The sequence below is a fragment of the Vombatus ursinus genome, unplaced genomic scaffold (genome assembly GCF_900497805.2).
Source record: "Vombatus ursinus unplaced genomic scaffold, bare-nosed wombat genome assembly UNPS02009824.1, whole genome shotgun sequence".
In the NCBI taxonomy this organism is placed as follows: Eukaryota; Metazoa; Chordata; class Mammalia; order Diprotodontia; family Vombatidae; genus Vombatus; species Vombatus ursinus.
The window spans coordinates 6,059,483-6,084,853 of NW_020949602.1; the positions used below are offsets into that span (position 1 = coordinate 6,059,483).

General features: G+C 42.0%; 1 protein-coding gene across 4 annotated transcripts in view; it reads left to right on the plus strand.

The window, feature by feature from the left end:
- Positions 1-406: 406 nt before the first annotated feature.
- The window catches only part of FGGY (FGGY carbohydrate kinase domain containing), a 532,436-nt gene continuing 507,471 nt past the window's right edge, over positions 407-25,371 (plus strand). For 3 of the 4 annotated variants that reach the window (XM_027852828.1, XM_027852830.1, XM_027852831.1), the window contains exons 1-2: positions 407-493; positions 24,246-24,457. In XM_027852828.1, coding sequence (XP_027708629.1) covers positions 24,257-24,457 — 201 coding nt within the window. In that variant the 5' untranslated portion in view covers positions 407-493; positions 24,246-24,256. Of the gene's footprint in view, positions 494-19,280; positions 19,397-24,245; positions 24,458-25,371 lie in introns of those variants that run through there. The other variant, XM_027852829.1, reaches the window with a different exon arrangement.

Genomic DNA, 25,371 nt, shown 5'->3' on the forward strand with positions numbered 1-25,371 from the left:
CTGTATTGACTTTAATATTGTCTTTGCAAGATAATTTAAGTTTCATTTTCTCTTAGTAGAGACAGCCTGACTTTATGCCCTGGCCCCTCCAGGTGGGGCCGGCTTGTCAGTAAGCCCACAGACCCAACAGAAGTGTCTGGTCTGGCCTCCCCGTGAGTCCAGGGCTGGGTAGGAGGCAGGCCTGCTCCACAGAGCTCAGCCTAAAGTAACTGGGCTCCTCCAGAAAGAGAAACCAAGTGGCCCCAGGGCAGGGGAGCTGTCCGGGCCGGAATGAATTAACCGGGAAGAGGGAAGAGAGGAGGAGGAGGAAGAGGAGGAGAGGCGAGAAGGGAGGAGGGGAGGTGGTCATCCAATCAAGGAGCAGGTTCAGATGCCAATCTGGAAGTGCCTTCCTGGGACTGGCGGAGGGGGCTGGGCAGCTGCTGCAGCTCCAGCCGAGGGACAGCTCCAAGTCAGGCAAACTTGGTGGGGCGCTGCCTGGGTAGGCTGTGAAGTAAGTGTGTGACAGCGATGGGGGAGGGGGGTACGATTGGCCGGGGGGAGAAAGGATAGGGGCCTTCTTAGAGCCCCACGTGGCCCTTGCTCAACCTTCTGTAAGTGTGCAGGGTCCCCGCAGAACACAGACGCACACACACGCACACACGCACACACGTGCATACACCCAAATGCACACACACGAACATGTGCACACCCACGCTCACACCAGCCTGAAGGCCCCTGGGTGCTGGCTTCTGCAGAGGCTGGACAAACATGGATCTGAACCCTGCGTGTTTTGGAAGGCCACTCACTGCCCTTTGTGCTCCTCCCCCATCTTGCTGGGTTGCTCCTCCTTTTCTGGTTCTCTCCTCCTCCCCTCTTCTGTCCCTCCTCCACAGTGCCCAGCCCCCTTCCTCTCTCCTCTCCCCTTCCCCCTTCCTTCTTTCCACACTCCCCTTCTTGCCTCTCCCTTTGGGCCTAGATTCTCCTTCAATCTTCCATTCTTCTCTCCTTCTCCTCTTTGGCTTATCATTCTCCTCCTCCTTCTTTCTACCTCCTTTCCCCAGTTCACCGATGAAGTGGGTAAGGAATTAGACTTCAAGCCAGAAAAACCTAGGTTCAGTTCCCTGCTTCAGACACTTAAAGAGAACTAGCCTGGTGATCTCTCTGTGCCTCAGTGTCCTTATCTGTAAAATAAGGAGAGGAGGAAACTGGTGCCCAGAGGGCTAGTGACTTGCTCAAGGCGTGTCTCTCTCTCTTTCCTTAATAGTTTTTATTCTTTTTTTTCCCCCAATCACAGGTAAAGATAGTTTTCAACATTCACTTTTGTAAAATTTTGAGTTCCAAATTTTTCTCCCTCCCTCCCTTCCCTCCCTGCTACCCAAGACAGCAAACGATCTGATACAGGTTATACATGTGCAATCATGTTAAGCACAAGAGTCTCTTTCTCTCACATATGCATTAAATGGCAGAGTGGGGCCTTGAACCCAGCTGCTCCAACTCTAAATTTATTGTTTTCCCCATTGTATGCTTCCTGCTTCACTCTCCTATCGAAATGATCGCACTTCAACAAGATGAACTCCTCCAGCTCAAATTCACATCCTGATTCCTTTTCTCCAGACTTCTTTCTTCCTATCTCATTCCCTCCTTTCTCAATGATTCCAGATTCCTGGATCAATGGACTTTCCATTGCCCCTAACCCTCTTTATTCCCAACTTCCCATCACGTATGTACCCCAGCGTATGCACAATTCCCCTCCCCCATGCCCACAGCCAGGACTTTTGGGAAGCTGCTGGCAGATCGACTGATACTGCCATTTTTCGGTGCCTTATCCTGAGCCTCGAGCTCAGTAAATCGTACTTAGTAAGGGCTTAGTAAACGTTCACTAAATCAAATTGAATATTTGTGACTATCCCAGGAGAAGCCTATTTCCTTAGAGCCAGGCCTGTGAATGATCAGTCCTGGGTTCTATTCCTATTTTTCCACTTAGCAGCTGTGAGACCCTAGGAAAGGTATTTCCCCTCTCTGGAGCTCACCATCCTCTTCTCTAAAACAAAGGAGCTGGGCTCAAGATGGCCTCTGAAATCCCTATTGGCTCTAAATCTCCAGCCCCTGACACAAAATCTCTACATTTTAGGGGATCTCAGCTTACACGTCACCCCCTACACGAAGTCTTTCCTTGTCCCTCCAATTGTTAGAGCCCTCTTCCCCTCCCTTTTGAAACTTTATATTTGCTTGGTATACACTTTGCATTTTTTATGTATAAATTCAGAGGTCTAAAGCTGGAAGGAGCCTGAGAGGTCATCTAGTTCAACTCTCTCATTTTTCAGAGGGGGAAGTGAGGCTGAGGGAGATTGAGTAAGGTGTCCAAGGTCCCAAACAGGCATGAAAGTTTAAACCAAGCCCCCTCATCTACAACCAGGGCCCTTTCTATTGTGCCGTGCTGCCTCCTTAACTGTGTGGCCAGGAGAATGGAAGATTCTTGAGGGCAAGAACAATTTGTTTTTTCTCTTTGTCTCCCTAGCGCCTGGCACAGTTTCTTAAAGAATGCTTTTTGAATGAATGTCTGCGTTTGGGAGACACCCAAGAGCAATAATAATAACTCTTCTCTCTATAGCTCTTTAAGTATTCAAAGTTTGTTTCTTTTAAAAAAAATACTTTATCTATTTTTAGTTTTCAACATTCACTTCCACAAGATTTCGAGTTCCAATTTTCTCCCCATCTCGTCCCTCCCTCCACCCCAAGACAGCATGCATTCTGAATATCCCTTCCTCTGATCTTCCCTCCTTTCTATCAACACCCCCCCCACCCTTCTCTTATCCCCTTCCCCTTCTATTTTCCTGTAGGGCAGGATAGATTTCTATACCCCATTGCCTGTATATCTTATTTCCTAGTTGCATGTAAAAAACAATTTTTTCAACATTTGCTTTTAAAACTTTGGGTTCCTAATTCTCTTCCTTCCTCCCTCCCCACCCACCTTCATTGAAAAGGCAAGTAGTTCCATACAGGTTATACATGTGTAGTCATGCAAAACATTTCCATTATATCCATGTTGTGAAAAACTAACTATATTTCCCTTCATTTTATCCCACCTCTCATTTATTCTATTCTCTCCTTTGACTTTCCCTCCTCAAAAGTGTTTTCTTCTGATTACCCCTCCCCCAATCTGCCCTCCCTTCTGTCATTACCCCCTATCTCATTCCCTTTTATTCTATTTTCCTGTAGGGTAAGATAGATTTCCATACCCAATTGAGTCTGTATGTTACTCCCTCCTTAAGCCAAATCCAATGAGAGTAAAATTCATTCATTCCCTCTCACCTCCCCCCTCTTCCTCTCCACTGTAAAAACTTTTTCTTGTCTGTTTTATGTGAGATAATTTACCCCCATCTCTCCCTTTCTCCTTCTCCCAGCACAATCCTCTCTCACCCTTAATTTTAATTTTTAGATATCATCCCTTCATATTCAACTCACCCTGTGCCCTCTGTCTATATATATATTCCCTCCAACTACCCTAATACTGAGAAAGGTCTCATGAGTTGCACATATCATCTTTCCATGTAGGAATGTAAACAGTTCAACTTTAATGAGCCCCTTATGATTTCTCTTTCCTGTTTACTTTTTCATGCTTCTCTTGATTCTTGTATTTGAAAGTCAAATTTTCTATTCAGTTCTAGTCTTTCAGCAAGAATGCTTGAAAGTCCTCTATTTCACTGCATGTCCATTTTTCCCCTGAAGGATTATACTCAGTTTTGCTGAGTAGGTGATTCTTGGTTTTAATCCTAGCTCCTTTAACCTCTGGAATATCATAGTCTAAGTCCTCTGATCCTTTAATGTAGAAGCTGCTAAATCTTGTGTTATCCTGATTGTGTTTCCACAATACTTGAATTGCTTCTTTCTGGCTGCTTGCAACATTTTCTCCTTGACCTGAGAACTCTGGAATTTGTCTATAATATTCCTAGGAGTTTTCCTTTAGGGATGTCTTTCAGGAGGTGATTGGTGGATTCTTTCAATTTCTATTTTTCCCTCTGGTTCTGGAATATTGGGGGAGTTTTCCTTGATAATTTCTTGAATGATGATGTCTAGGCTCTTTTTTGGATCATGGCTTTCAGGTAGTCCAATAATCTTAAAATTATCTCTCCTGGATCTATTTTCCAGGTCAATTGTTTTTCCAGTGAGATATTTCGCATTGTCTTCTATTTTTTCATTCTTTTGGTTTTATTTTATAATTTCTTGATTTCTCATAAAGTCATTAGCATCCATTTGCTCCATTCTAATTTTTTTTAAGGAATTATTTTTTCAGTGAACTTTTGGACTTCTTTTTCTATTTGGCCAATTCTGGTTTTTGTTTTTTGTTTTGTTTTGTGTGTTTTTTTTTTTTTTTTGGCAATTGGAGTTAAGTGCCTTGCCCAGGGTCACACAGCTTTTAAGTGTCAAGTGTTCAAGTGTTTGGTCTGAGGCCGGATATGAACTCAGGTCCTCCTGACTCCAGGGCCAGTGCTGTATTCACTGTGCCACCTAGCTGCCCCCAATTCTGCTTTTTGAGGCATTCTTCTGCTCATTGGTTTTTTGGATCTCTTTTGACATTTGGGTTAGTCTATTTTTTAAGGTGTTATTTTCTTCAGTATTTTTAGGTTGTCTACTTTAGCAAGGTGTTGACTTGTTTTTCATTATTTTCTTGCATCACTCTCATTTCTCTCCCTGTATTTCTCTTACTTGCTTCTCAAAATCCTTTTTGAGCTCTTCCATGGCCTGGGACCATTTCATATTTTTCTTGGAGGCTTTGGATGTAGGAGCTTTGACTTTGTTGTCTTCTTGTGGTTGTATGTTTTGATCTTCTTTGTCACCAAAGTAAGATTCTATGGTATGATTTTTTTTGTGCTGTTTGCTCATTTTCCCAGTCAATTGCTTAACTTTTAAACTCTTTGTTAAGGTAGGGGTCTGCTTCCAGTGCGGAGAATGAACTATACCAAGCTTCAGGGCTTTTGTGTAGCTGTTTTCAGAGATACTTCTAGGACCTGTAAATTTTCCATTCTTCTAAGGTGGTACTATCAAGGGTGAGGTGTTTATTCCTTTCCTGGCCTGTGCTCTGGTCTATGAGTGAGCACAAGCACTCTTTTCTGCCTTGGAGCTGTGCAGAAGATTCCCTCTCCACAGTTGCCACATGCTCCACCAAGCTAATGCTCCTCCTTGCCCCAGGACCACCACTCAGGATTTGGACTCAGATCCAAGCATGGGCAAAGGAAGAGAATCTTGCCTCAGCACCAGCAAAGAAATCCCTGCAATCCACCTCTGATCAGCCACTTGATTCCCCCATAGTCTGTGGGCCAAGAACTCAGGAAGCAGCAGCCACCCCAGGGCAGTGCCAGGACTGGGGCCTGATGGAGCTTCTCTCTCACTGTGCTCACAGACATTTCCTACTGATCTTCTAAGTTGTCTTTGGCATTTGTGGGTTGAGAAGTCTGGAAACTGCCACAGCTGCTCATGATTCAGTCCTCTGAGGCCTGCTCCAGGTTCACAGAGGCCCAGTCTTTGCCTGTGTGCTCCACACTGAACTGTGCTCCTCTCCCAGCCTGGCAAAACAGACCTTTGCCATTAACCATCCAGATTGTCTTGGGCTGTAAATTTATTTCACCCTGTCTTTTTGTGGGTTCTGCTGCTCTAGAATTTGTTTAGAGCCATTTTTTTACAGGTATTTGGAGGGCTTTCAGGGAGAGTTCAAATAAGTCACTGTTTTTACTCTGCCATCTTGGCCTCAAAGTTTGTTTCTTCACAATGATCTTCTTATGTGGTAGGTAGTTTGAGTATTAAACTTATCATGTTTCCTGATGAGGGCACTGATGCTTTGAGAAGTTAAGTGACTTGTCTGGAGTCAGGTAGACCTGAGTTCAAATTTAGTTTCAGAGAGTTCCTAGCTATGCAATCATAGGCAAGTCACTTAGATAATGTTTGCCTCAGTTTCTTCATCTGTAAAATGAGGATAATATTAGCACTTCTCTTCCATTGCTGCTATGAGGATCAAATGAGATAGTAATTTCAAAATGCTTAGCAATGCCTGGCACATAGTAAGCACAATATCATCATCATCATCATCATCATCATCATCATCATAATCACCATCATAATTATCAGCGTCCTCATCCTCATCTTCATCCTCATCCTCATCATCATCATCATATCTTGTAAATTTCTAAGATGAGATTCCAGCCCAGGTTTCCTGACTCTGAGTCAGCACTTTCTCCACTATTCTCTTACTCTGTTAGAGTTCCCTTCATACTCTCCTTACAGATGTTCCAATATTAAACATTTCTTCCCTTCATTTACAACTACCAAAAAAATTGTCTTTTCCCCCCTATGTGGGCTCCCTCACTCATTTTTATATACACTGATCAAGAAATAAATGTGGATGAATTTTAGACCTAAGAATTGGAGTACAGTAATTGTAAATATGTTGTTGCAGTGGAAAGAAAGGGTAAGTCAAGAAAGAAAATGAGGAAGTTACTGGAGAAAGGATACTCCGGATGGTCTGAGCTGCAAGATTAGGTAATGGAAGTTGGTCTCTGAGATGACTATATTTGTGGTTTTGAGATGGTAAGAGAAGTGAGCCATTTATCACTCTCACATTAGGGATGTTAAGAGTTGTAGTTGGGGAGAGAGAACATTACAGGTATAGGGAACAACCAGTGTAAAGTCTCAGAGATGGAAGATGGAGTATAGTTGTAGGAACCACTTAGGTTTATTGAGCAGGGAAGTGATATGATCAGACTTACATTTTACGAAAATCACTTTGCTAGTTGGATGGAGGATGGACAGGAGTTGGGAGAGACATGAGGTAGGGAGACCAATCATTGCTGATTCCCAACTCCTTTCCATCCTCCATCCAAATCAGCAGGTTATTCAAAAAGCCCAGGGAGGGCTGACGAGAGCCTGTGCCCCCATAGTGGCTATGTGATTGGAGAGAAGGTACATTTAAAACTTGTTGTAGAGAAAGAAGTGAAAAGATTTGGAAATTAATTGGCTTTGTGGGGTGAACAAAAATGAGGAGTTGATGATGACAAAAAAAGTTTTGAGCTTAGGTGACAGGGAGGATGATGGTGTCATTGACAAAAATAGGAACATTCAGAAGAGGAGAGGATTTGGGGGAAAAATAGTGAATTCCGTTTTGGATATTTTGAGTTTGATTTGTCATAGAGTGGGGGGAATATCCAGCATTGTTTTGTTGCACCACTGTACACACACACATAATCATATACATGTGTGTGTTACATCACATATAATACAGTTCTGTATTATAGAACAAGATTCCATTAAATTCAATTTGTTGAGTTATTCCTCAATGATGAGCACATGCCTTGTTTCCATTTTTTTGTTACCACAAAAATGCTGCTCTAATTTTTCTTTTTTCTTTCTTTTGCTCTTTATGGGACTTTTCTTTGTATCTTCAACTTTCTTATGGCCTGTGACCAACAGCAGGATAGTTGGATAAAAGGGTTCAAGAAAGATTTACAGTAAACACGTGCATGGGTAATTGTTAAATCCATACCTAGTAATTAAAGGAAGTTAGGAATATTGGGAGGGGACCACTCTGACCTTGTGAAGTTAATCTGATGGAAAGGGATTATGTCCTCTCAGAAACTTGTTGGTGCCACTGTTGGTGAAAAAATGATGAATGAGATGAGCTTCAACTGCAGCCCTTCTCATGTCCTAAGTATGCAGATGACCTCTCTTGCCTAAAGCAATACCCTGGTTCTAAAACTTACCTCCCTCAAAGTTCCCCTAAGTGGGGAAATCAAATATGGTGAAGCAGATAAGTCATTCTCTCAAAAGAAAGAGTAGAAAGAAATATCCTTGAAAACCTATTAAAGCATTGAAAAAGTCTGATATTTGGAGTGTTATATACTCATAGTCCAATCTTATAAAGAAAAGAAGGTGCCTTTTTATTTTACTTCTTTGTGGCCAAGCTTAGTCATTATAATTTCAAAATATTCAATTTCAATTGTTGATATAAATGGAAAGAACATTGTCATAGCCATTATGTATGTAGTCTTCCTGATTCTGTTGGCTTCTTTCTGCATCCATTCACATAATTCTTCCCATGTTTCTTTGGGTTCATCATATTCATTGTTTCTTATATCACTATAATGATTCCATTATATTCAAGTACATAATTTCTTTAGGCATCTCTGAGTTGATGGGCACTGACTTTGTTGATAGTTCTTTGCTTTTATTACAAAAAGTATTATTATAAATAGTTTGGTATATACATGGAGTTTTTTTTTTCATTATTGAACCTTTTAGGAATATCCTCTTAACAGTGTGATATCTGGACCAAAGGGCACAGCTGTTTTTAGTCACTTTCTTAGCATAATTCTGAATTGCTTCCCAGAATGGTTGGGCCAAATCATAAATCCACCAAAGATGTACAAGTGTGCCAGTTTTTCCACAATCCTTGCAGCACTTAACTGTCTTCATCTTTGCCAATTTGCTAAATTGTGCAGTGAAACTTTTGACTCATACTTTTCTTATTATTAGTGATTCTGAGGATTATTCCTTGTGATTGCTAATGATTTATAATTCTTTTGAGAATTATTTATATTTCTTTGATAGCTGATTAAAGGATGGAAAATAATGGAGAGAGAATTGAGGCAGGGAGGTCAACTAGAAAGTTATTTGTTGGGCATGATCTTGATGAAGTCCATTTATCGTCTTTGACAGGTTGATTTTTGATGTCCTATAATTCAGAATATCTATGGTTCCATGGCGTTGGGTACTCTTTGGACTGACATATCTCATACCTCCTTCTATGTCTTTGTCAAGAGTTCTATTAGTTACTGTGTGATACAATGGAAATAACATTGAAGTTGGAGGGATGTAATCAAAATTAAAATCTCAGTTTTTTAATTGTTCCCTGTGTGACCTTGGGTAAGTCATGTTAACCTTCAATATCCTCATTTTCTCATCTAGAAAATGATCAAAAGTTGGGCTAGATGACCTCTTCCTTCCAGCTCTAAAAATATCATCCTATCCCTTAACTTCTCTGGTCCTCAGTTTCCTCATCTGTAAAATTAAAGGATTGGACCAGATGGCCTCTGGGTTCCCTTCTAGCAAGGTGAAAAGCCACTCTTTATTTAGCTAGGAGGGTCCTCTTATGTTTGACACAGGACTTGCCATTACTTAAGGACTCATAACTTTTCCTCCTAGGTGATGAAGCCTGGCAGAGTTGGTGTTACCCTGGCATAGCCCTCAAAAACCCAGAGTCAGCTGCTTGCCAGGATGAGGCACAAGATTAGGGCATTAACAAAGGTTAGGGTTGCCTTTTGTAAATTTTATATGACTTGATATTAATGCTGTTGTCTATGCCCTTCCTTCCCTTTGGTGAATTCTATCTGTATTTGTGTTCAGCCCCAAACAATTGCGACAGGGCCTTGTTTCAGGAAGGGCAGAATCTGCTGCAAAATGTTTTATCCTTGAGGCCTCATTCTTTAGTCCTGTCACCTTTAGCCTGGAAATTACAATTCAAGACTGAACAAGTGGATTCAACAGTGGAATGAACCAGAGAACCAGACCGACCCCTGAGTGGGGATTGTTTCAGAGGAAGGAATTTCATAATCTCCTGTGAAAAATTCATCTTGTTGTCCTACCTAGAACTGGCCTGAGCTTGCCAGAGGTAATTATGGCTAGTGGATTTGTTTGTGTGTTTTTTCCATTGGAGTGGCTTTCTGGTAAGAGCTAAGAGCTATGGATTTCATCCAGGATGCTAATTGCATGTAATATTGTTCTTTTAGGGCAGATGTTCTTAAACTTTGTTTATGTCCTAGCTCCTTTTGGCAATCTGGTGAAACTTATGGGCCCCTTCTCAGAATGCTGCTTTTTAAATTATGAGTATTTTTTCAATTAGCAAAAATTCACCGTCTATCCTTGCACCTCCCCCTTCCCATTGCAATCAAAAGAAAAACAAAATCCCAGTTGCAAACATGTATAGTGAAGCAAAACAAATTTCTCCATTGGCCATATCAAAAAAAAAATATGCCTTATTCTATCTACACTCTAAGTTCTTCACTTCTCTGTCAGCAGATGAGTGGAATGTTTCATCATTCATCCTCTGGAACTGTGGTTAGTCATTATGTTGATTAGAGTTCCTAATTTATATTTATCATATTATATCATTGTATAAATTGTTCTCCTGGTTCTATTCACTTCTCTCTACATCAGTTCATACAAATCTTTCCAGGTTTTTCTGAAACCATTTCCATCAACATTTCTTAGGATTCTATCACATTTGTATATTATGACTTGTTCAACCATTCTTCAATTTATGGAAACTTCATTAGATTCCCATTTTTGCCACCCCTCAAAAAGAGCTACACATATTTTTATACATTCTTAGAGTTTGTTTTGCTTAGGAATAAGTCTTCCCTTAATCTACCTTCCTTCTGATTTCTCATTTTTCTTATCCCCTATCTGTTCTATTTTCCAATTGAGTAAAATGTATTTCTATACCCAACTGTGTGTATTTTCCTCTCCATTGACCAGTTCAGAGAGGTTCAAGTATTAGCTACTCCCCTCACCCCTCCTCCTTGTTTATATAGATGAGAGATACTTTTCCCTAGCCTTCCTTTCCCATAGCCTCTTAGAAGTGCCATATATTTAGAAATGTTTAAACTTCAAAGTTTCTCTGTAGCTGTGGTCTTTTAATTAGGAATGTCTGGAAGTCCTTTATTTCACTGAAAATCTGCTTTTTCCCCTGTGAGATTATATATATATATATATGTATATATATATATATGCACACACACACACACACATAGACATATACATATATATGTATATATTTCTACTTAAATTATTCTTAGATGTAATTTCTTTAACTTCTTTAATATCACCTTCCAAGTTTTCTGCTTCATTATAGTGGAGGCTGATAAATCCTGTGATCTCAACTGCGATTCTTAGTACTTGAATTCTTTCTTTTTGGATGCTTGTATTATTTTTTTTTCTTTGATTTGGAAGCTTTCGATTTTTAATGTAATGTTCTTGGGCCTCTTTTTTGAGGATTATTTTTTCAGGAGATGACACATGAAAGAGCTGATGAATAGTATTTCTGCTTTGTCTTCTGGTTCTAAGATGTCAGAGCATTTTTCTTTTAAGATTTCTTAAATGTGATTTTTAGGTTCTTTTTTTTGGGGGGGGAGTAATGGTATTCAGGTAGTTCAGTAATTCTTATTTTCTTCTCTTTGATCTGTTTTCCAGTTGAGTTGTTGTTTGCTATGAAATACCTTAATTTTTTTTTCTTTCTTCAATCTTTTGATTTTGTTCTAATCTTTTTGTTTCTATTGTTTCATGGAGTCATTGGCTTCCATTTGGTCCATTCTAATTTTCAGGGAGTTTATTTCTGGGACAAGGTTTTGTCCTTCTTGCACCAACCTTAGTTCTCTTTCCAATTTTTCTTTCACATCTTTCCTTTCTTTTCCATTTCTCTCCTCTAGAGATCTCATATATATATATATATATGTATGTATAAAACTGAACCACATTTTTAACTCTTGGTTCATCTTATCCCAGAATTCTAGCTAAATTTGTGTCACAGACATGCTTTGCTTTTAGACTTTGTTTGTAGATGTTTTGAAATCTGTCTCTTCTATTGTGTTTGTGTTTTGATTGTCCCTGAAATAGTAATAGCTTTTTAGAGTGGGATCCTTTTTCCCCTCTTTGTTTTCTTATTCTTCCAACCTCTTTCCTGACTTCAGATTTGATGTAAGGGCACATTTCTGAACCCTTTTGGAAGAAAGGTCTTGTCTGGTTTTGTTACTCCTTCAATGGAATGTTGAGTGTTGTGTTATTCTGTGATCTCAGGTACAGGACAGGCTGAGGACTTGTAAGCTTTTAGTGCTCTCAAAGTGATTTATCTGATCCAAGACAAAATCTGATTGCTGTCCTCCTGTTCTGAGCTCTACAAGTTCTTGAGCTGGATCTGGGCAACAATAGAATGCTATTGGACTGAGCCATTACTAGTCAGCTGGGAGTATCTGTTGGTGCACAGTGACAGAACTATAGACTCCCCTTTGGCCCGAGATTCCTGCCCCAGACATTCTTCTTCCATCTTCAGACAGGGGGAAGCTGCCCTCTCTCCTTTTGGGATCTTAACCACAAGTTGCTGCTTGCTTCTGAACTTCCTCTTTTTTTCTAGGTCCTGTGACCTCCTTACCCTAGATCTACCTTTAGGTATAAAGACCCCCCTCAGTTCATGCTGGATCTGTGACTTGGAAATGGGTTGTGAGTAATGCAGTTTCTGGTTGGCAAGTGATTCTATCAAAGTGCCCTGTCTGGGTCTAGTACTTCCTTTTTCTGTAGTGGATTATCTCTTCCTGTGTTGGAATGCTTTGTATGATGTGCTTCTGGCCAGTCCCCAACCCCAGTGTCCACAGACCTTTCCTTCTATCTCCCTATGCCAACTTAGTCTAGAAAAATGATTCACTGTGATTTTTTTCTTGGATTTCCCCATGAAGATGTGGCTTAGTGGGTTTTCCAGAGTGCTTCATGCTACTCTACCATCTTGGCTCCAGCCAGAATACTCAAGCAGTTAAGTGGTCCAGTGGATAGAGTACCTATCCTGCAGTAAGGAACACCAGAGTTCAAATCTGCCCTCAGACACTAGCTGTGTGACCCTAGGCAGGTCACTTAACCTATTGGTATCAGTTTCCTCATCTGTAAAATGGGGATAATAATATAATCTATCTCATAAGGTTGTGGTAAAGTTCAAATAAGACAATAATTGTAAAGTGCTTAGCACAGTGGCTGCTGCATAGTAAGTGCTATACAATCTTAGCTGCTCCTCCATCTCCTCCTCCTCCTCCTCCTCCTCCTTCTTCATTATCATCTTCATCATCTCAAAGTTTCTGGCAAGTGGTAGGTGCTTAATAAATGTTTATTGACTGACTGACTGATCTTATATATCCTCAGCACTGGAGGGAGTATTCAGAGACATGATCGATACCCTCAAGGAACTTTTAGTGTAGCTAAGAAAACATGTTGTATACACATGAAAACTTAAGTAAAAACTGGTAAATACTGTATTATAAGTTCTAGCTTAGAGATAAAGACAATAACTGGTGTTCAGGTTCTAGGAAGAAAGGGGTCATTGTGAGCTGGGGTGGTTAGGGACTAGATACTCCAGTGCTAAGGTTGGGAAAGTGGGTAAGATTGGGACAGGGCTACTCAAAGGAGAGGGCTTTGATGTGGAGACTGTCTTTTGCCTCTTTTTGTATCCCTAGCACTTAGCATACTATCTGGCACATAGTAGGTGCTTAATAAATGTTTATCGATTGATTGAAGAGACTAACCGTCGATCCTTAGTCTCTAGTGACTTTATAGGACACTTAGGATCTCAAGGATTTGGTAACCTCAGCGCCCAGCACAGGATCTTGATAAATATATATTGCATTGAATTATTTTAAAGATCCAACTTATAGCTATGTGCCCATAGTCAAGTCTTTGGGCTTTGATCTTGGCATCTGTCAAATTGGTCATAGAGAAATAATTATTATAACAATAGTAAACATTTCTATATAGTTTGAAAGTTTGCAAAGTACTCTATACATTGTCTCATTTGGGTCTCACAACTGTGAGGTAGGTGCTATTATTATCCCCATTTTACAGATGAAGAAGCTGAGTCTGAGAGAGGCAAAATGATTTTTCCAAGGTTACCCAGCTGGTGGGCACCTGAAGCCAAATCCAATCTTGGGTCTTCCTGATTCCCAGTCTAGTATTCTATACAAGGGACCTTCAGTATCATCTATATGAAATTCCTCATATTACAGATGAGGAAACTGAGATTAAGAGATAAAATGACAGCCTCACACAGCTTAACATGGTTCATAGAACCATAAGATTCTATACACACACACACCTATATACATACACACACACATTATATGCGTACACACATATACATACATGTATATTACATACATACATATATGTATATATGCATATATACACACATGCACACACACATATACATACATACACACACACATACTACCTCAGAGGTGATTTAATCCAATCACATCCTTCAAAAGAAGAGAAATTGAGGCCCAAGGACACTAATTAATTTGCCTAAGATCCCACCAGAGCTGGGATTTGAACCCAGGTCTTCTGAATCCAGAGCCAATGAGACAGTGGTATAACTCACATGTGTTCAGATCTCCTGCTTCTCAAGCCTGAGCTCTTTCCACTATTTACCCTTGCCATCTTGTCATCGTCGTCGTTATTGTCAGCTAGGGGGCACCATAGCACATAGAGTGCTGAGCCTGGAGTCAAAAAGAATTGCATTCAAATCCAGCTTCACTAGCTATGTAACCCTGGGCAAGTCACTGCCTTCAGTTTCCTCATTTGTAAAATAGGGATAATAACAGCACCTACTTCCCAGGGTGGTTGTGAAGATAAAATCAGATGTTTGTGAAAGCATTTCCCAAACATTAAAATACTCTATAAAAGCTGGCTGTTATTTTTATTGTAAAGAGAAAAGGAGAAAAAAGTGAGTTGATTCTGAACTTTTTTCCTCTTTTAAAGAAAGTCACGAGCAGCACTGGGGCATAATGGGTAAAGAGCCGGACTTGGAATCAAGAAGACCTGAGTTCAAGTCCTGCCTCTGATACATGTTGGCTGTGTAACTCTGGACAAATCATTTAACCTCTTAGTGTCCTAGGCAACTCTCTAAGACTTAGAGTTACAGGGCAGGTGCAAATCTTCATGGGTGGGAGGAGTTTTCTTGCTGGGAGTTTACCAAGTCCTGTATGTCATCATCCCCTACAATGATGAAATCCCAGGACACCCACACTCAAACAGCAACAACAAAAGTAAACTGAGTGACATGGGTCATCTAGGTGCCCGGCTAGTTCTTTACCTTCAGTTCAGAGGGATACCTGTTTTAAAAAGTGAGGAGATTCCCAGGACAGTTTTCTTTGAAGCATTCAGGTCAAAGAAATGTACTTGTCTTTTAAGGATGAGTCCGGTTTAGAAATCAAAACCAGACTCACTTTAAAGCACTCAATCTCTGGCCTCTTGGTAGGAGCAATGACTGGGAGCAGATGCCCTAGGTTCTGTTCTTGACTGTTACCAGCAGACTCCCTGTGGGCCAATACTTCCATTTCTGTGGAAGTCAGAGGTTATGATGTGATGACTTGGCATGGTGCAAAGACCAATGGCCTAGGAGTTGGGTGAACTGAGTTTCAGTCTCATTTGTTCCAGCTGGAGTGAGAGATTGGCCTTTGGAAGCTCATTTATTCTCTCTGGGCCTCCACTGTACAGAATAGGCAAGAATGAGTTCTGAGATCCATCCAGTTCTAAAAATTCCATAACTCAGTGACCTATCTGTGGCCTAATTTGTGGTGTGCCCTAATGAATTGGAATCTGTCTGTCTTTTGCAACCTTTGTGACAGTGGTCAAGTCACCCCAAGTCACTTTGCCTTTCATGGTCCTCAGTTTCCTCATATGTAAAATTAGGGATTTGATTAGATGATTTCTAATGACCTTCCAGTTCTCGATGTTATCATATGCACCTTATGGTGACCTTGGACTTATCAAGTCAAACCTCTAGAGAGCTTCCTGTAGAATGTATAGCCATGAATTATTTCCTATTCCCTTCAACCTGGCCATGATGATGCACCTTTGATTTTGTGTGTCTGAGACTTGGATTTCATCGGTACAAGAAGCTTGCTCTGCCAATGCAGATCTGAGTGTAATATGGAGTAGAAGACAATTGCCTGGAGTCACTGAGAATCTGGTGACTTTTCTTAAGATTACACAGCCGTGTTTTAAAGGTGGGACTTGCTCCCAGGCATTTTGACTCCAAGGCCAGTTTTCCATCCAGCAACATTGCTTCTCATTTGGTTGGCATTCAATATTCCAGGAGTGTATCTGATGTGGAGATTGAGAAAAACCTATATAATCAATAGAATTTTTTTAAATGGTTGTGGGAATGGTATAGGAAGGAGGGATGATTAAGTATTAGAGGAGAAGAGTGGATTGTTCTCTAAGCTCAGCTTATTCCGTTGTATTTCAGTGAGATCTGTGATCTCATCCATGTAGAAAGTCCATCTAGTGCAAATGGCTTGTAACCCGTCCATGCCCTCTATTCCCTTGCATCTCATGTCCCTGTCCTCTTGTAGATTCTCCATAGAAAGTCTGCCCTGCATGCTGGGAGCTCTCCTTTCTTTAGATCTCTCAAGATGATCATCTCAGGCAATCACACATAGCCCCTCCACCTCCATTTCTGACTCTTAGATGTGGTCATTTACGCTTTACTTTGCTGCACCAAGAAATAATGATAAATACATCAAATGTTAGAACTGGAAGCAACCTTAAAGGTCCATCTCGTTTTACAAAGGATGATAGAAGGATGCTTCCACCCCTGGTTTCATTTCTATCTGTGCTTAATGACAAAGTGCTACCTAGATTTCCTTAGGATCCTTTCCTGATCCCTCCCAAAAGGTCCAGGGCCCTCACCACTCTGTCTTGTGCTACCTGTGAGAAAACTGAGGCTCAGTAAGGCTGAGAAACATACAGACCAAGGCTAAGTACAAAGTGAGAAGCAGAGGCTGACATCAAACCCAGCTCTTCTGGCTTTAAATCCAGGCTTCTTTGGATGTGACATGGGTAGGGGAGAATGATGAGACTTGGCACTCCAAATGTTCCTTCCTGCTTCCTCACTGACCTGCTGTAACCTCCAGCTGTTTTGCCCTTGGCCTTCCAGATATTCTAGGGAATAGGAAGGACCTAGACTGCAGGATAAAGGGCCAGAGGAACAGGGGGCCCAATTACCTGCTTGTTAACACTGGACTTATAGATCATCATACTCAGAAAAGCCCCACTGAATCCTGGGTATCTTCAGGCTATGCCAAAGCTAGATTAATAGCTGCTCGGTGATATTTGAGCCCCAATCCCTTTTAATCAAGAATGAATCTAAATATTAAAATGAAGAGAATGAGGTGAAAAGTTAACAAGTCAGTCTTTCCTACACCTAATCCAGAGCATCCTGTGAAGAAAGAAGTTCTAAATATGAGTTTGCCAAAAAACTGTCAATGTGCACTGAGGAAAGGTGGAGGCAGCTCTGGATAGGCATGGAGACAAGGAGCTGGATCTGCTGACTCCTTCACAATCGCAGAGTTATCTGGCTGTGTCTCATATGTTTCCAGGTTTATAGGGGGGTCTGTCCCACTCCTGCCTGGACAGCAACCTCTTTCTATAACATCTCTAACAAGGAATCCTCCAAGCCCTACTTCAAGATCTCCCATGATGAACTATTCCATGGAGCTCACTCCATTTTTAACAGTTACAAATATTAGGATCATTTTATATCAAATCAAAATCTTCTGGAAGAAAAGGGCGGGCAGACCTCCTAATATCCTACTGCATGTGGCATGCTAAGGGATCATAGAATCAGAGCTACCTTATTTGGGCATGGGAAGGGACCTTAGTGGCTACCTAGTCTGACCCATACAGGAAAGGAATTCCCTGTGAGTTCACTGAGAGCAGGAACTCCCAGATGAGAAAGGTCCCTCTGCCGATATGGATTAGCACCTTCTCTGAAACCTAGAAAGTTGTACACTGTGCTAGCCAGAAGACCAGTGTTTGAATTTTGTCTCTTCTTCTGACTACATGTGGAATAACTTTCATCCTTATTTCCTATTTCTGCTCTTCAGGGCCCAAAAGGAAAAGCAGAATCCTTCTTCTGCCTAGTAGCTGCTCAAACAACTCAAAACAGGTGTGATGGCCATACCCTCCTTCTCCAAATCCTCTCTTCTGTTGGCCAAGCTTCACTAGTTCCTTCAATGGTCCCTCTTCCCTCCTATGCTCTCCAGTTCCCCTACCATTCTCTTTATCTTCTTGGGACGGTCAATTTGGTTGACCAAATTTTGATGCCCCAAATGACCATAGTACTCTCATGGTCCAATCTCCTCATGTTACAAATGAAGAGACCAAGGTATGACTCAATAGCATAAAGTGACTTGTGCAGGGCCACACAGTGACAGTCAGTGACCAAAGCAGTTCTAGGCAGGCCCAGGTCTGCTGGCACTCCCAGAGCACTGCCTTCTTCCAAGGCAGCTCTGTTCTAGTTGGGCATAGTCAGCTCTTCCTTAATCTCCCTGAGCTCCTATGTAGTACTGTCGATGGTGGACACCCTGAAGAGTAATGGAGAGTCAGCAAGGTGTGGTGAAGAGAGTGATGAGCCTAGAATCCATCCATCCATCCATCCATCCATCCATCCATCCATCCATCCATCCAACCATCTATCTATTCATCCATCCATCTATTCATCCATCCATCCATCCATCCACCCACCCATCCATCCATCCATCCATCCATCCAACCACCCACCCATCCATCCATCCATCCATCTATCTATCCATCCATCCATCCATCCATTCATCCTTCCATCCATCTATGAGACAGCAGCCGTGGTAGGACCTAAGGACCCAAAGTGTTGCCCTCAAAGAACTTACATTTTATTGGTGGAGTCAACATGTACCTAAATATATGTAAAAATAAACTCAAAGGAGTTTCCAGGCTGTTTAGGGAGGGAGGGCACTAGCAGCTGGGAATAGGGGAGAGACTGGAGGAAAGGATTCAGGTAGAAGGTAGAGCTTGGGAGGGGCCTTTCCTCACCTCAGCCTCTTAGAATCCTTCTCTTTGTGTATCATCAGGTCTCCTGATTCCTCTCCCAGCATTCTTTCCACACTGATAATGATAATAATAGGTGACATTTTTAAGTACCTACTATGTACAAAATACTGTATGAATATTATCTCATTTTGTGGTCACAATAACCCTATAAGGCAGGTGCTGTTATTTTCTCCATTTCAGACAATTGAAGTTTACAGAGGGCAAGTGACTGGCCAGGGTCACATAGCCAGTAAGTGTCTGAGGTTGGATTTGAACTCATATTTGTAGCACCCCAGAGGCTGCCTAGTCTCACCCATATCTGAAAAAACGAATCCTTACTCTTGCCTTTCCATCCATGGTCATCCAGCCTCTGCTTGAAGCCTGTCAGTGAGGGCGCAGAGTGCCCTCCCAGGGCATTCTGTTTATTTTACTCTGGAACAGCCCACACTGTTAGGCAGACACCAGGGCTCGTCCTCCACATTCCGTCTGTCATTTAGTCCTTGGCTATTCATTCTAAGGCTCAGCAGTCATCCTCCATGTGTACTTTGAATGAGCAGTCCATGGAGTTCCAAAGGTTAAAGTTTAGAAGGGTATGGGCTGATCTTTGCCAGCATCTGCTCTTTCCACAGACAGAGCCACCAGATCTGCTCCGGACTGGAGAAATATCCCAGAGCCAGCCAACTAGTGACCCCTGGATTTAAAGGCCTTCTCTATCTTAGATACTTGAGAGGGCCAGCATTTAGGAATCAGGAAGGAAGGGAAGGTAAGCTGATTCAGGCTGGATAATTGTGACCTTAGTGAACCAATTCCCTGCTATTCAATCATTTTTTAAAAATCCCTACCTCCCAGCACCCCATTTTCAAAATGGGGTTTGTTCCTTTCCTTGAATAGTTATGATGTATTTATCTACCATGGCCTTCTTCTTCTCCCTCCCTCCCTTCCTTCCTTCTTCCTTCCTTTCTTTTTTCCTTCTTTCCTTCTTTCTTCCCTCTCTCCCTCCCTTCCTTCCATCTTTCCTCCCTCCCTCCCTTCCTTCCTTCTTTCCTCTCTCCCTCCCTCCCTTCCTTCCTTCCTTCCCCTCCATCTCTTCCTTCTTTTTTTTCTTTCTTTCTGCCTGCCCACAGCTAGCATGTTTTTTGATGAACCGGATGAGAAGTTTGCAGTTTCCTGTGGGGGCATTTCCAATAATATTTATTCAGACTGTTATTTAATGAATCATATAAATATTGATCATACATAGCAACCCTTTGATCTTCAACAATTTCAAAAAGGAGCCTTGTTCCTTCTGAGGGCACAAAGAAGAGACATGTTTGGTTGTGGGTTATTTTAAGGATCCATGCCCCAGTGTTGGGGTGGGGTGGGGGGCATTCAGGTAAGATGCAGTGCGGATTGTCTCACTTCCCCTCACTCCTCCACCTTTTTTTTCCTGCTTCCTTTGATTTCCCCTGGCTTCCTTCGAGTCTCAGCCAAAATCCTATCTTCTAAGAAGCCTCTCCTGATCCCCCTTAAAAGCTAATGCCTTCTTTCTCCTGTTTGTCACCAGTTTGTTCTGTGGATCTCTTATTTGTAGGTAGTTGTTTGCCCTTCCCTATTAGGGTGCAGGCATCTTGAGGACAATGATTGTTTTGGCCTTTTTATATTCCCAGGGTCTAACCCAGAGCCTAGTGTGTAGTCAATGCCTATCGCCTGCCTGCCTTGCTCCATGCAGGCGTCCCATGCCACCACTTCCTCCTCTCATCCGTGCTTTGATGCTCCCTTTAGTTTCCCACGGAAGTTTCACAATTGCTTAAAAGTTTAAGGAAATGAAAGGCACAGCCTTTCACTACCAGTGAAGAACAGGGTGGAGGGAGGGAGTGATCAGGAAGGATGTGGCTTTCACTTCCCAGGTGAAAGTTGGTAAGAGACAAGAGAGTGTGAAGTCTCCCAATTGGAGCTGTCTTTTTTTAAATGTCTGAGTTCTGCAGGCTTGCATGTGGACTGAGAAACCTTTTGGGTCAGGCTTTGCTGTCCTGGGGAACAGTCCTTCAAGCCCAGAGATGAGGGGCTCTCTTCTGGAGCCAGATGCCATGTCAGGGGATTCATGAGTGAACTGTGTGTCTGCAAAGCCTCCCAGCGCCTGGCAGTGTTTTTCCAAGAGGCAAGGCTCACATTTCAGGGCGCCTGCCCCTTGAATAACCTCAGGGGCCAGCATGCCTTTGCTTATGGGTTTTAGATGTGGAGAAATCAAGATCAGCACTGTTTCACTTCTCTTTGTTTCATTTAGGAATTATTTTTATTATGCGATGTCTCTGAAAGGTTTAGTTAAGATGTGTCACTCAGGGAAATGGAAGCTGAGTTAGAAGTGACGTGTCAATCATATGTATTTCCTTATGGTTCCACTCATCATCTTTATGACTTCCCAGGCCCAACTGAATCCCCATGACCATCACTTCCATTAAACTCCTAATAACCTATTACACAGCAAAAATGTCAGCTAAGAATGGTGAAAATAAGTGTCTCTGTATGTTTGTGAAATTTTCAAAAGGTTTATCACATCCATGCTGTGCCATATGCTGTGTTATTGTTACCCCGCTAGGCTCACATTGGTTGTGGGCCGCCTGCATGTGGTGGGTGGCCTTAGCAAAGACATGAAATCTATGCTGATTCTATAGCATGTATAAAAATCATAGGAGTTGATGGGAAGTGAGAGTTGTAAATGGTGATGGGTTTGGCTGGAGAGAGAAATGAAAAGAACTGACATCAGGATTGGTGTTTCAGAAAAGGAAAAAGCTTTGGAAGGAGCTAATAGTTATGGCTGAAGGAGGCAGTGGATGACTGAATCACTAGACCATCCCATAGTGTGGGAGCGAGAGGGATCTTCCTCAAAACCCCCACTTTAGCATAGTCAGAGGGCAGTGGCAAAATGTGTGTGTATGTGTGTGTGTGTGTGTGTGTGTGTGTGTGTGTGTGTGTGTGTGTGTATGGGACAGAAAGGGACCAAAAATCTCAACCACTCTATATATAGAGAGCTATAGGTCCTTGCTTCTCATATATTTGTATTCAATTCAATTCGATACTCATTTGTGAAATCCATATCATGTGCAATGTAGTGTGTTAGGGTATAAAGGCGATAAAAAGTAGGGGGGGGGATGTGCATGACAGTCCAGCAATAGAAAACACACACAAAGGAATCTCAAGAAGGAGAAAGTGGTAGTAATTAGAGGACTGGGAAAGGTAGGAAGCACAACCAGAGCTGGGCTTTGAAGGAAGCTAAGAGGTAGAGGAGAAGAGGGAGAGTGTTACCCTGAAGAATGGAGGAGTGAGTAACAGAAATCCCTCTTTGTCCTCAGAGTCTGGGCTGAAGTTGATGTTAAGGGAGCAAATATCCTGATTTAAACCTTCCTTTTGTTCCCCCTTTCCCCTCTCATGACTACCCCACTTCCCTCTCCAATGCCATCCTGTGGTGAGAGTCAAAGCTAAAATGAGAAGAGGGGAAATTGTTGAGAGGGAGTCGGCTTCACTGATTTTTTTGCTATGTCTCATGAGCAGCTGTCGTGCATCTGCTGACCAACATTCTCAACCTTCTCTTAGCATTCTCAACTGCAAATTCAAGTGGGAAAACTTCTCTTTTTTGATGTCTTGCTCGCAGGATTGATCAGGTCAGAAGCATTTGTCCAATATGATGGTTACACCAGGACTCTAATGAGGTTTGGGGGATTTTCTGACTGTCTTTGGGGACTGTGCTTTGAATAGCACATCTGGAGGAGGAAGATTGGCAGAAGCTTCTACCAACCATGTGTTTATCTGACAAGAGATGCTGAGAGACACAGAGCAATGTAGAAAGAGAGAGAGAGAGAAAGAAACAGAGGGACAGAAGCATATATTGATATATATATGAATATATATTGATATATATATGTATATATATATAGAGAGAGAGACAGACAGACAGACAGACAGAGACAGACAGAGACAGAGAGCCAGAAATAGAGAAACAGATAGAAAAAGAAACAGACAGAGAGAAGCAGGCCAGCTCTGTGATACCAAGGAAGTCTCAAATGCACTACTTCCCATAATCCCTGCAGCTCATGAAGGCTCTGGAAGGGAGATAACACTGGGTGTTAGGTCCCTAGTCCTTCCTTTCTCACTGCCCTCTTTTTGGATTCTTTCCCAGTTTGTTGGCACTTAAGGCTATATTTGTAACCTGAGCCAGCTTTCCAAAGGCTTCCTGGTATGCCCTTGATGGGGAGAGCATTCAGGTGTCATTGGTAGCTGGCAGTAGCAGCCCAGAAGGCCTATGCAGGTGCCATAGTGAGAGTTATTGTGCTGCTGCTTTAAATCAAGCATGTTAGAAAAGTGATGAAAATTATGGAAAAACTAGTGAAAATGACAGTGGCCTTCCTTGGTGAAGATGCTACTCCCAGAAGGAGGATATGGTCTTTAAATTGTTATTTTTCAAGTGAGGATGAATTTGTCATGGTTTATTAGCCTCACTTTCTTATTGAGGCCCCCTTGGGTTAAATACAACCTATTTGGCTTTTCGTTGGTTTGTCCATCTGGGATGGAAAGTATAAGTGGACAATGTATTGGACACAGAATTGAACAGGAGGTGGGAAATGAGCTGGGATGCCTTCAGGAAATTGAAAATGCCTTTAATGACCCTGAACTTCTGAAAAAAAATCAGTCATTTAACAGGCTTTTATTAAATGCCTACTACGTACCAACCATTAGCTGAGCAGGCAGCAAGCCCCAAAGTTGTGAGAAGAAAAAGAAAACAGTAACGATAAAAATCCAACCAGGATTAATATAGTGCTTTAAGGTTTGCAAAGCCTTTTACATATTATCTCAATTGATCCTCACAATTACCCTGTGAAATTGATGTTATTGCCTCCATTTTAGAGATGAAGAAACTGAGGATCAGAGCAGTAAAGTGACTTGCTCGGGGTCACAGAGCTAGTAAGTGTCTGAGGCAGTACTCAAATCTAAGTCTTCCTAATAATAGCTAACCTTTATATAGTGCTATTATGTGCCAGCCACTGTGCTAAGCACTTTATAATCATCATCTCATTTAATCCTCACAACAATCCTGCAAGGTAGATGCTATTATTATCTACATTAAACAGATGAGGAAACTCAGAAAAATAGAAGTGACTTGCCCAGGGTGACAAAGCTAGTAAGCGTCTGAGGCTAAATTTGAACTCAGGGTTCTTGACCCTAAGTTCACCTATCTCACCTGCCATCTAGTGGTTATCAGATTGGTTTGACTGTAGCTGAACTCTTTTCAGCATAAAGTATTTGGCTGCCTTGTTGATTACTCAACATGAAGGGTTTTCTTTTTAAAGATCCTTGGGCTGGGGTGTTGTTCAAATGTAAGATGACCAGAGGGGCCCTGAGGCAGCCGGTGCTAATGCAATGAATTGAGTCCTGGGACTGCAGTCATAGGACCTGGCTTGAATCCTTATTGGTTACTTATGTGAACTTTAGACCTTGATGTCATCCAATCAAGAAGCATTTTTTAAGCATTGATAATGTGGCAGGCACTGTGCTGTGCACTGGGGATACAATACAAGGGGAGCACTGTCACCTCAACTCTACTTCAGTCTCTAAACATCTCTTGTCCTCACTTATAACAGGTTCCCACAGCATGGCCAGTGGAAAGCAGGAGCAGATGAATTATTATGTGGGCATTGACGTGGGGACGGGCAGTGCCCGGGCAGCTTTGGTCAGCCAGCAGGGGACCCTTGCTGCTTATGCGGAGTACCCCATCCGAAAGTGGGAACCTCAAGCAGACCACCATGAGCAGTCCTCTGATGACATCTGGGCTGCATGCTGCATCGTCACAAAGGTAGGGTGAGAACTGGAGGTCTCTTTGTTGGAAAGGATAAAGTGTTACCCTTGTTCAGGTGGATTATAACCCAGAAGGCCTCTGGGATGTTGTAGAATGAGTTCTGGGGTTGGAGTCCGAGGACCTCAGTTTGAGGGCTTGATTTGCTACTTTCTACCTCTGTGAACTTAGGCATGACCTAAGTACATGCCTCACAGTTCTGTCTGTCAATTGATGTTGACACCAGATTGAATTGGACTCCTTGGGGATGGAGGGAAACACTCATGGGTTCATAGGATCACAGATTTAGAATTGGAAGAGATCTTAGAGACTTCATTTTGCATATGGGGAAACTGAGACCTAGGGAAGATGAGTGACTTGCCTGGTGTCATGCAAGTGATGAGTAACAGTGTAAAATATGAACTCAGGTCCTACAACTCCAAATCCAGCGCTGTCCATGGTACCTTATAGCCTCTCCTTCCTTTTTCAGGTTTTGTGTGATGATTCTTTGTTCTGTTTTGCTAACCTGTAAAGGCTAGGGATGAAGAGTTTCCTTTGTCCTCTATTTTTCTTTAAGGACTCTATTTTTTAAGTGCTGGTTTCTCTCTGCTCTCTGTTCTTGAATTTGGCCCTTTAAATATTCATGAGGTGCTTGGTAATTTGCAGATGGACAATTCGCCATTCTGTCGTTATTGATCAGTCTTCTCAAACATTAATGAGCCCTGTGCAACCGGGAGCACCCAGAGAAGAATGGAAGGGGTTGAGGAACTGGGGAGAAATGATGCAGGGCAATAACTGAGAGATCTCATCCTCTATTCTGCCTGTTTCATTTTCCATTCTTTTTGGTGTGAATAGTCTCCTCTTTGCCCTAGGGTCTCTACTGTTCTTCTAGCACATAACCTCTTTTGCCATTAAGGAAATTGTCAAAGAGAAAA